Here is a 12454-nt window from a genome sequence, read left to right as displayed (position 1 = left end):
GCAAAAAGGTGTTGAAAAAGTAGCTGCTTTTTAAACAGCTCAAGGTCAAAGCACCCCTCCCCACCCTCCACTTTCTTTACTGTTGGTCACCACTGACTTGTCCCTTTGTAATTGGATCTTTGTTACAGCCTTAACCCGGAGGAAGTATTGCCTCACTCAGCGATTTCAACCCATACCCTGTCTCCAAGTAAGTTTCTCCCCGCCCATCTGCGGGGAGGGAAAGAAGTGGGAGGAAGCAGGTGGAGTCAACTACACTGCTGTAGGGCTGCAGTCACGTGTAGGCCAGACCAGGGAAAGGATGCAGCTGGGACGACTGAGTGAATCCTTTCCCACAACACCAGTTTCCTTCCCTAAAAAGGACGTGACTGAATCAGAATGGGGCTTCCCCCGACCCCGCTCGATGGTTTCATTGTTAGATTCTGACCTCCAGATTTCTGACCAAATTCCAAATCCGCGATCTGCTGCGGTGGGATTCAAACCTGGGAGTTCCAGAACTGGGTTGATAGCCCAGTCCATAATGGCACTCGGCAGTCGCTCCTTCAATCCCCCTGTGATGGCACATGAACTCCTTGGTGCCTCCGCAGGGTGGCTGCCCGGGTAAAGCCCTTCCCACACTCGGGGCAGCTGAAGGACCTCTCCCCCCTGTGGACCCGCCGGTGCTTCACCAGGGCGGAGGAATCGCTGAAGGCCTTCCCACATTCGGGGCAGCTGAAGGGCCTCTCCCCCCGTGTGGACACGCTGGTGCTTCAGCAGGTCGGAGGAATTGCTAAAGGCCTTCCCACACTCGGGGCAGGGGAATGGCTTCTTCCCCGTGTGGACCCGTTGGTGCTTCAGTAGGGTGGAGGAATCGCTGAAGGCATTTCCGCACTTGGGGCAGCTGAAGGGCCTCTCCCCGGTGTGGACCCGCTGGTGCGTGCGCAAGTTGCCCTTCTGAGTGAATCCCTTCCCACACTCAGGGCAGCAGAAAGGCTTCTCACCGATGTGGATCCGCTGGTGGATCAGCAGGACGGACATCTGGGTAAAGCCCTTCCCACACTCGGGGCAGCTGAAGGGCCTCTCCCCTGTGTGGACCCGCTGGTGCTTCAGCAGGGTGGAGGAATTGCTGAAGAGCTTGCCGCACTCTGTGCAGGGGAACGGCCTCTCCTGCGTGTGGACCCACTTGTGGGTCTGAAGGGAAGAGGAATCGTTGAAGGCCTTCCCACACTCGGGGCAGCTGAAAGGCTTCTCCCTAGTGTGGACCCGCTGGTGCATCCGCAACTTGCCCTCCTGAGTGAATCCCTTCCTGCACTCAGAACAAGTGAATGGCCTCTCCCCAGTGTGGACCCGCCAATGGGTCAGGAGGGTGGAGGAGGTGCTGAAGGCCTTCCCACACACAGTGCAGGAGAACGGCCTCTCCCCCGTGTGGACCCGTCGATGGGTCTGCAGGTCAGAAGAATAGCTGAAGTCCTTCCCACAATCGGGGCAGCTGAAGGGCCTCTCCCCTGTGTGGACCCACCGGTGCCTCATAAGGGCAGAGGAATTGCTGAAGGCCTTCCCACACTTGGGGCAGATGAATGGCCTCTCTCCGGTGTGACTGCGCCGATGAATCTCCAGGGCAGATGGAGCACGGAAGCCTTTCCCGCAGTCACCACACTTCCACGATTCCTCCTCGGGGTGGGATTCCTCAGGTTTCTCCATGGCCGAAGCTCCAGCTGTACACAAATGCGTGTAGAGCCCCTCCTCACCGTGAATTCCTCTTTCCAGGCCGTAGAGCTGTTTCTGGCTTCACACTCAAGTGCGCTGCAACAGTCGGGTCTCTCATCCAGTCCGACTGATGCTGAAAACGTACTCAAACAGGAACCAAAAAGCTTTGCTCTTCCTCATAGAATCACAGTAAAAAATTATTGCAGTCTCGATGGATTGACTGACCGTCAGATATTGATGACAAAGTGAGGATTGTAGTTACTGAACAGTCCGTGCTGAAACGTGCGGTGCTGGAAGAGCACAGCTGGTCAGACAGCATCCGAAGAGCAGGAAAGTTGACGTTTTAGGCATAAGCCCTTCATCTGTTAATTTTGAAACTTCCGTCCTCAGATCGTCAAATACTCTGTAAAAAGAGATTACAAAGTCATCAGCGTCAGTCCAGGGTAGAAATTCAGAACAAGCAACTCTACTTTCAGGGAAACATTCTTTTCTTTAGATATTCCACAAAATTGAAAGCACCATCTCACTCTCTCCCTCTGTTCTCACATTAACGTCCCTGGGAAGTGGGGGGGAAGGAGACATCAAAGCATTAACACCGACACCAGAGAGAAACTGAACATACAAACGTGGCAAACGTTAGTAAAAAGCCAGATTCATAGAGATATACAGCACAGAGACAGACCCTTCGGTCAATCTCTTCCATGCCAACCAGATACCCAAAATCAATCTAGTCCCATTTGTCAGCACTTGGTCCATATCCCTCTGAACCCTTCCTATTCAAACACCCATCCCGATGGCTTTTAAGTGCTCTAATTGTACCAGCCTCCACCATTTCCTCTGGCAGCTCATTCCTGACATGCATCACATTCTGCATGAAAAAGTTGTCCCTTAGGTCCCTTTTAAATCTTCCCCCCAACTCCGCCTTAAACCTATTACCCTCTAGTTCTGTACTTCCCTATCCCAAGGAAAAGACCTTATCTATTTGACCCTATCCATGCCCCTCATGCTTTTATAAAAAGTTGACGTTTCAGGCATAAGCCCTTCATCTGTTAATTTTGAAACTTCCCAGGACTTCAGACTCTGGCGCGATGGGGAAAACAGCCCCATCCCATCCCTCCGTCCCTCCTCACCCGGGTAATTCAGACACATACCTGAGTTTGCAGAGTCTGCCCCCTCCCTGGAATCACTCCAGTTGCTACAAGTGAACAGATGTTACCCCCACTCCCTCCCGGGATGAAGAGTTGCCCAGAGGGAGGGAGTTTCACTCTGAAACTGACAGGGCCACTTCCGCGTTGTGACGTCATAGGTGAAGCGATGGGGCGGGGAAAGGCCGACAACAGCTCCGCGCACTGCGCCTGCGCAGCCCTGCAGTTTGCAACAGGGTAATCCCTTCCTTTCAGAGAATTCCCAGAGTGTGGAAGCAGGCCACTCGGCCCAAGGAGTCCATACCGACCCTCCGAAGGGTAACCCATCTCCCTACCACCCTGACTAATGCACCTAACGTGCACATCCCTGGGCACTACGGGTAATTTAGCTTGGCCAATCCAACCTAACCTGGACAAAGTTAAAAATCAAGCACCCAACAGGTTTATTTGGAAGGACTGGTGTTAACAGCGCGGCTCCTTCATCAGGTGATTGTGGAGAATAAGGTCACAAGGCACAGAATTCATGGAAAAACATTACAGCGTCATGCCATTGAAATTACATATTGAACAGACCGGGATTAAGTATTTCATCGTTTAGAATGGGTTGCAGGTATCAATAATATGTAAATCCTAGAACATCCTGTCAATTACGTGTGTGCATGCATGAGGGAGAAAATTGTCTCTTTCTGTGCTGTATATCTCTGTGTCTATATGATAACAGATGCTTTATTTACGTTGGTGTAAATATTGTTATAAATCATACTAATAGTTATAGTTACTATTACTAAATGGGTACTAATAGTTAGATGTAAGGGAGAGAGTCCTGGGAAAACTCTATTTCTGGTTTACTTCCCAATGAACAAACATTTGAGCGCAGCATGGTGGCTCAGTGGTTAGTACTGCTACCTCACAGCACTAGGGAGTTAGGTGCATTAGGTAGGGGTAAATGTAGAGGAATGGGTCTGGGTTGGTTACTCTTTGGAGGATCAGTGTGGACTTTTTGGGTGGAAAGGCCTGTTTCCATACCATAGGAACCTAATCTAATTAAGCTGAAGGACCTATATATTTTTAAATTTTGTTTCATTTTTCTTGTTTGATTCCATGGTATGACTACACTTGTGTCTGATTGGTTTGAAAGACTGGGAGATTGTGCGTTGGGTCTCAATTCACTGAATGTTTTATTGTTCCAGAAGGTGGAAGGAATGGGGGGAATGGGGGGATGGGGTCAAAACCTCAGCAGAAATCCAGCAGAGCTGAGAGCAGACCCACATCTTACTCTGTTGGAACAGGAAAATCAACAGAGGATAGAGAAACCAGGAGCTGAAATCCGAGCTGACACCAGATTACTCTGTGATCTGTGCTTTCATTAGCACCTCTCCCATTATCCTGCTTTCCATTTGACTACCCCCTCAATATTCAGAATCCAATCCTTGTCATTCTGAAGCCATATCTCCGTTAGGAGTCTCAGATCATAATTATTCTCTTCAATGTGTGCAGTCGATTCACTCGCTTTTGTTACAATGCAGCACACATTCAGATACACCGTTTTTAGTTTCAGTTTTTGTGATCTTTAGAATCCAGTTTTGATTGCTGGTATATTTACTCTCGTTGTCCCTTTCTATCATTCTCTGATGTTAATTCTCCAGATCACGACATTGCTCACTGGCCTTGATTTGGATTGGCCGTGCTAAATTGCCCATAGATTCACTACTCTCCAGGAAAAGCAGTTCCTCCTCATCTCTCTCCTAAATCTACTCCCCCTCATCTTGAAGCCTGGTCTCATCTACCATCAGAAATGACTGGATAGGGTATGGCTTCATCCCCACAATTCAATGAATTTCCACTTTCCAAGATGTCTTCACTCACTCAGTTGCTGTCTCACAAACGAAAGATTTCATTGTAACTTCTTCTGTTCCAAATCAAGGCAAAACATCTTTGAAAGCTGCTCTGAAAGTCCAGTCTTCACAACCACACTTCTGCTTTCACCAAAGACGATTACAGACATATAGCACGGAAACAGACCCTTTGACCCAACTCATCTGTGCCAACAAGAAACCCTAAATTAATCTAAATCATCTGCCAGCATTTGGCCCATATCCCCCTAAACCCTTCCTCTTCATATTCCCATCCAGATGCCTTTTAAATTTTGTAGTAATTGTATCAGCCTCCACCACCCTCCGTGAAAAAGTTGCTCCTCAGGTCCCTTTTAAATCATTCCCTCTCACTGCAAACATATGCCGTCTAGTTTTGGACTCACCTAACCTGGGTACTCACCCTATTCTGCCCCTTATAAACATCTATAAGGTCACCCCTCAACCTCCAATGCTCCATGGAGAATTTCCCTGGCCTATTTAGCTTCTTCCTGTATCTCAAACACTCCAACTCTGGCAACAGCCTTGAAATCCTTTCTGAACCCTTTCAAAGTTTCACAACATCTTTCCTGTAGCAGGAAGACCAGAACTGTACACAGTATTCTAAAAGTGGCCTAACCAATGTCCTGTACAGCCACTCCATGACCTCCTAAGACTCACTTTCAAGGAACCATGAACCTGCACTCCAAGGTCTCTCTGTTCTGTGACACTCCCCTTCACTGTGTCAGTCCTGCCTGGATTGCTTGACCAAAATGCAACACTTCACATTTCTCTAAATTAAACTCCATCTGCCACTCCTCAGCCCATTGGCCCATCCGATCAATTCTAATTTACAGCAAACTCTTTTTCCTCTCTAATTCCCTGGAAGCTGAAAAATCTCCATCCCACGCAATCTCCCTCCATTCTCACTTTGTTGAACCTAATTCCTGCTGCATCTCATCCTGAAGGGTCTGGTTCATGCTGATGAACAGGGGTCACAAAGCTAGTTCCTTTTTTGGACTAAAAGCTTTTCCCTGGCTCAAGGAGACGCTGTTCATGACTTTTTTCAGAGAGGTAATAAACTGGCCAGGTTCTGATCAGTCTGGTTTGAACAGAGATGAAAAGAATTTTGAGAGACCTTTTGCTTATATCTAAACAGATGTGACTTCAGGCCAAATTGGTCATGTTTTAGTTTTAGTTCAGTCTTGAACTGGTTGCAAGTTCAACAGGGAGCTGTGTGGAAACTCTCTCTCTCTTTCCTGTCTCTCAACTTCAACCTATAAGCATGTGTCCCATTTATAATGGGTTTCAAAGGGAGTTGGCTTATTGGGACAGTTGTGTATATTCAGAACAGCATAACTGAGTCTAGTTGGATAGGCTGAGTTCTGTAGGAGTTCTTTATTCTGATCTTTGTGTTGCATTGTATAATTTTGAGAATACATTTTTTGACTGTTTTAAAATCTAGTAGTCAACTGAGCTCATTTACTCCAGATAATTTTCACTAGACACTGACTAAACCAAATTACAAAGTTATGGTCTGGGGCTGCCTGCTTAAAAATGTTTTGAGTGGTCTGGATTAGTCCTTAACACAGGCCCACACACTCACTCAGGGGAGATTTAATGGAAACATACAGAACATTGAAAGGCCTAAACAAAGTGGGCATTGGGAAGACGTTTCCATTAGTGGGAGAGACCAGGAGCTGAAAGGGACTAGAAAAGGGAAGACCTTTTAGAAGGGAGATAAGGAGAAACTTTTCAGCCTGAGAGTGGTGAATCCATGGAATTCATTGCCACATGAGGCTGTGGAGGCCAGTTCACTGAGGATATTTAAGACTGAGATAGATAAGTTCTTGAGTATCAAGGGTTACAGGAAGGAAGTGGGAGAATGGGATTGAGAAACATATCAGCCACGATTGTGTGGTATGAGCAGACCTGATGGGCTGAATGGCCTACTTTCTGCTCCTCTGTCTTATGGTCTCTTGCTGTCTTGGACACAGAGTGAGAGAATTGGGAGCAGGAGTAGGCCATTTGGTCTTTTGAGCATGCACCAGCACCGAACAGATCATAACTGGATGTGAATATACCTACATCTAGGTGGATAGGCTGGGACATTTTTCACTGAAGCACAGGAAGTTGAGAGGTTGCCTATGAAGTTTATAAAACCAAGAAGGGTGTCAGTTAGGTAAGTGGCTGGTGCTGTTTCCTTCAGGTGGGGATTTCAAGATTAGGGAGCAAACTTTTAAGGAGAGAGGAGAAAGATTTAAAAAAAGACATGAGGAACAACTTTTTTTTTGAAAGAGAGTGGTGTGTCTGTGTGTGGAATCAAGGTCCTGAAGAAGTGATGGATATATGTACAGTAATAACATTTAAAAGACATTTGGATAAGTACATGAGTAGGAAAGGTTCAAAGGGATATGAGCCAAACTATGTCGGACGAGTTTAGTTTATAAATATAGCCAGCATGGACTAGCTGGACTGAAGTGTCTGTTTCTGTGCTGTATGACTCTGTAACTGTTCTGGTCTTAAAACCATTATTTTTGCCTTCCCCCATCACCATCCACTTCTTTGTTGTTCAGAAAACTGATGAACACAGGCTTAAATATATTCAATGACTGCCTGATCACAGAAAGCCATCCCAATTTCTGAATTCCTGCTAATATACCACTTGCCTTGCTGATTGCTTGCTACACCCTGTCTGACAACTGGCAGTGACTGGTGTGGAAGGACGCTGAGACCCCATTGTACATCCACACATCATTCCTGACGAAGGGCTCGTGACCAAATCACAAACACTCCTGGTCCTAGATGCTGCCTGACCTGCTGTGCTTTTCCAGCACCACACTTTTTGACTCTAATCTCCAGCATGTGCAGCCCTCACTTTCTCCACAGCCCAGTATATAACCATCTAAACAATGACCTTTTTTCGGCATTTTCTTCCACAGCAAAGGCAAAATCATCACATTGTGTTCATGCGTTTGCCAATGGAGACAGACCTGGACCAACGTTTGCAGAGTCTGTTCCCCCAACCCCCGATTCACCCCATTTCCTTTCAGTTGCTGCAAGTCAACAATTGAAGCTCAGAATTTAGAAAAGAAACTGAAAATATAGTAAGAAAAGAGAGTGCCGTACTCACAGATGTTGGACAGAGGAAGGAGGTTGCAATCTAGAGTGAAGTTCAATCTTCATTCAGGGAGAGGAGCAACAACAGCAACTTCCGAAGCTCATGTTCCAACTTCCGCATTCAGACAGTAGGGGCGCTCTGATTGGCAGGAGGACCAGTCTCTTTCCGGTCCTCCAGTGCTTCCTATTGGTCCATCAAAAGAAGGGCACGAGCCGTGTGCGCGGACACCGAGCAGCTGGCGCAGTTTTTTGCTGACTCCGAGGAGCATGCGCAGTGCTTGCTGACAGAGAGGCTGGAGATCCTGGGAGCTGGTGTTACTGACAGGTTTGAAGTGTCCAAATGCCAGGAGGAGAAAAAAAGGCTGGAGCCACTTTCTTTTCCCCATCTGTGGCTCGACTTCTTAGTCCTACTGCATTTGTTTGGCTGCTCAACTTTTGTATATCTTTTCCCCAGGTCGGGGTCCTAAGGCTTAGGGCAAAGGTTTAGGGTAAATGGGGAAAAATTTGGAGGGACCTCGGATTAGAAATAAAAACAGTGTGAAAGTTAATTGGCCTCAAGAAATGCCCTCTCTTACACCCCAACAAAAATAGATTGTTCACAGCCTATTGATCACTCAGTGGGAAGACTGTTGTGAAACTTGAAAGGGTTGAGAAACGACTTATAAGGATGTTGTTAGGGTTGGAGCTCCAGGGAGAGGCTGAATAGGCTGGGGCTGTTTTCCCTGGAGTATTGGAGGCTGAGGGGGTAACCTTATAGAGGTTTATAAAATCATGAGGGGCATAGATAATGTAAATAGACAAGGTATTTCCCCTGGGGTGGCAAGGTCCAGAAGTAGAAGACATTAGTTTTAGGGTGAGAGGGGAAAACTTAGTGTCCTATGGGGCAACTTGTTTCATGCTGAGAGTGGTGCGTGTATTGAATGAGCTGCCAGAGGAAATGGTACAATTACAACATTTATAAGGATCTGGATGGGACATGAACAGGAAGGTTTACAGGGATATGGGCAAAGTGCTGGCAAATGAGACTAGATTAATTTAGGACATCTGGTCAGCCGGACCGAAGGCTTTGTTTCTGTGCTCTACAATTCTACGATTCTTTTTCGACGTAGTCAGAGCCAATTTCACAAGACTAGGAATAGGCCATTCACCCATTACAGCCTGTCCTCAACTGTGGCCTAACTGCACATATTTCAATGCGAGTTTCAAAAGATGTCTGCAGCTTTTTAATGAAATTGAACATGCTTTAATAATGTTTCTGAATATATCATTTTAGCTATTCTTAATTTTAAAAATAAGCCATTTCCCAGGTAGAGTCAGCACCATCCATTCTCTCTCCCTCTTCTTATCGGTTCCTGAATCCTGGCACCAACAGACAATAATATCATCTGGCCTCCTGCTGGCAACTGCAGAGAACAGAGACAATCCCTGACCCAATCAGAAGACTGTCCTGAGGGAATGACCATCTCCCAGAATAAAGTGTCCGGTTAAGATCCCCCCACCCACCACCACCACCACCTGTCTGCAGCCTGGCTTCCAGCTGAATCTGTCTGAGCCGAAGGTCCTCCAGTGTGTGTTTCCCCTGGATGATAGCATCCAGAGCCTCCCACCTTCTGTGAGACAAGTGCCACTCTGTCCTCTCCGATGTGTGTTGTGTCACTGCTTAACTGTTTTCAGTGGTGAGCAGAGGTTGATGGCCAAGTTCAGAACCCATGAGGATAACCTTGGGTGACCCCACTCTCATCACACTCACACAGACCCTCTCTCGTACACATGGTCTCTCTCAGACACACACAAATCCACCAATGCACACACCCTCTCACAGGCTCATACTCCATCATACACACACGCAAAAACACATGCACTCACTCTCTCATGCACGCACATACATACAAGTCCATGGGATGAATTTGCGTTTGCAGTATTATATTTGCAGATAGATTCAATGTGTGCTTTTTGTGGAAACATCGGCAGGCAGTTAATGAAGGCAATCAATCCATGTCATATTTTATCAACTCATACTTTGGAATAGAACCAGTCTGATTCAAGATTGGGATACAGACAGACCGAACCTCACACCTTTCATGTATTGTCTGAGCTGAGATGTCACCTATTTTTATAAAACCTTAAGTCATCTTGAGAACATGAATTAAAAGTAGTTCTGGGATTTACATATTAATGAACAGAAACCTGCAACCCATTCTAAAAGATGGAAGACTTAACAGCAATCAAGGTTTGTTCAATATCTCCTATCAGTTGCATGAAACTGATCTTTTGCTATAAAATCTGTGTCTTCTGATCCTGCTCCACAGCTACCTGATGAAGGAGCAGCGCTCTGAAAGCTAGTGCTTCCAAATAAACCTGTTGGACTATAACCTGGTGTTGTGAGATTTTAACTTTGTGCACACCAGTCCAACACTGACACCTCCACAACATTTCTAGTGAACACAGCCCACACTTCCACCAGGAAACTTTACAATGCTGATAAAACAACGCAGTACCTGCATTCCTAAAAAATTTACAATTTCTAATACTAGCTACTCATTCACTGCTCCATCTGATACATAACATTGGAAACTCAGTGCAGGAGGCTGAAAGAAATGAGCAGCTTTAAAACAAAAACCTCTTGAGCTGAAAGCTTTCAATGAGAGTCTGAGCCCAGTAGTAAGTTCAGGTAACCTTTATTGCGACCCAACTTTGTTACAGCTTCAGATCCCCCAGCAAAAAGGTGTAGAAAAAGTATTTTTTTTAAAACAGCTCAAGGTCAAAGCCCACACACTTCTCCCCCCGCCCCCTCACCCCCACTTTCTTTACTATTTGTCAGCACAGAGTTGTCCTTTTGTAATTGGATCCTTGGTATAGCCATAAACTAGAAGTATTGCCTCATGCACCAATTTAAACCCATACCTTGTCTCCAAGTAGGTTTCCCCCCCTCTCATCGGCTGGAGTTGGGTGGGGGGGTGGGGAGATAGGAAAACCAGACTGCTGTGGGTCTGAGTCACGTGTAGGGCCGGGTAAAGGATGCACTGGGACGAGTGAGTGAATCCGTTCCCACAACAGCAGTTTCCTTCCCTAAAAGGTTGTGAGTGAATCAGATGGGGGTTCCCCCTCCCCTCCCTGACAATTGTTTCATTGTTAGATTCTGAACTCCAGATTTGGAACCGAATTCCAATTCCGCCATCTGCCTTGGCAGCTCCTGGAACTGGGTTGATAGTCCAGTCGATAAAGCACTCAGCCGTCGCTGCTTTAAACCCCCTGCGATGGCATGTGAACTCTCTGGTGTCCCTCTGCAGTGAGGAGCGGCTAAAGTCAGGTGAATGGCCTCTCCCCTGTGTGGACCCGCTGGTGCCTCAGCAGGTCAGAGGCCTGGGTAAAGCCCTTCCTGCACTCTGGGCAGCTGAAGGGCCTCTCCCCCGTGTGGAACCGCTGGTGCTTCAGCCTGTCGAGGAACTGTTGAAGGCCTTCCTGCACTCTGTGCAGGGGAACGGCCTCTCTCCCGTGTGGACCCGCTGGTGGGTCAGCAGGTGAAGGAATTGCTGAAGCCCTGAAGCCCTTCCCACATTCGTGCAGATGAACAGCCTCTCCCCAGTGTGGACTGCCGTGGGGCCAACAGGGTGGAGGCCTGGGTAAAGCCCTTCCCGCATGTGGAGCACCTGAAGGGCTGCTCCCCCCCCGGTGGACTCCGTCCGTGCCCCTCACCAGGTCGGAGCAATTGCTGAAGGCCTTCCCACACTCTGTGCAGGGGAATGGCCTCTCCCCGGTGTGACTGCGACGATGAATCTCCAGAGCAGATGGGAAACGGAAATCTTTCCCACAGTCGCCACACTTCCACGGTTTCTCCATGGGGCAGGATTCCTTGGTTTCTCCATGGCCGAAGCTTCATCCGCACACAACACGTGTAGAGCTCCTCCCCTCCATGAATTCCTCTTCCCAGGCCTTATAACTGTTTCAGGCTCCACACTCAGTGCACTCCAACAGTAGGGTCTCTCATCCAGTCCCACTGATGCTGAAAACGGACTGAAACAGGAACCAAAAAGCTTTGCTCCTTCTCACAGAATCAGTCAAAAATTGTTGCTGTCCCGATGGATTGAGTGACTGTCAGACATTGACGTCAAAGTGAGGACTGCAGACGCTGGAGAGTCAGTTGAAAAGTGCGACGCTGAAAAAACACAGCAGGTCAGGCAGCACCTGAGGAGCAGGAGAGTCGACATTTTGGGCATAAGTCCTTCATCTGTTGATTTTGAAACTTCCGTCTTCAGATCTTCAAATACTCTGTAAAAAGAGATTAGAAAATTCATTCCTGTCAGTCCAAATAAAAATTCAGAACAAGCAATTTGTTTGTGTTGTTATTCCACAAAATTGAAAGCACTATCCCACTCTCTCTCTCTCCCGCCCTTCGCTCTAACTCATTCTCCTGAAGGTGTTGATTCAGGATCTTATAGGGGCAGAAAAGCAAAAACGTCAAGACTGACATCTGAGTTTTGGATAACTCCACCTGAAATTTAATATCTTTCACAACACTGGGATATTGCTGAGAGTGAGCAGGTCTGACTTTGGGAAGCAAAATAATGCCAATGCAGGTTTCTTGAAGAACAACCAGGCACAAAATGGTTAACATTCCCAGGAAATGGGGGTGGGGGGAAAAAAAAATGAACCATC

At 47.1% G+C, this 12454-nt stretch overlaps 1 protein-coding gene across 1 annotated transcript; it reads right to left on the bottom strand.

Annotated features, from left to right (window-relative positions):
• Positions 1-539: 539 nt before the first annotated feature.
• Positions 540-7861, bottom strand: LOC132808172 (gastrula zinc finger protein XlCGF8.2DB-like). The gene is made up of 3 exons (XM_060822029.1): positions 7812-7861; positions 731-2086; positions 540-681 (listed from the first exon to the last, which is right to left on the bottom strand). Exons 2-3 carry the CDS (start codon positions 1675-1677, stop codon positions 540-542), a joined length of 1089 nt encoding a protein of 362 aa, XP_060678012.1. The 5' UTR covers positions 1678-2086; positions 7812-7861.
• Between the last annotated feature and the right edge of the window lie 4593 nt (positions 7862-12454).

Source organism: Hemiscyllium ocellatum (assembly GCF_020745735.1).
Source record: "Hemiscyllium ocellatum isolate sHemOce1 chromosome 27 unlocalized genomic scaffold, sHemOce1.pat.X.cur. SUPER_27_unloc_35, whole genome shotgun sequence".
Classification (NCBI taxonomy): Eukaryota; Metazoa; Chordata; class Chondrichthyes; order Orectolobiformes; family Hemiscylliidae; genus Hemiscyllium; species Hemiscyllium ocellatum.
The sequence above is the reverse complement of the archived record's forward strand: the minus strand, read 5'-3'. Positions and strand labels throughout refer to the sequence as shown.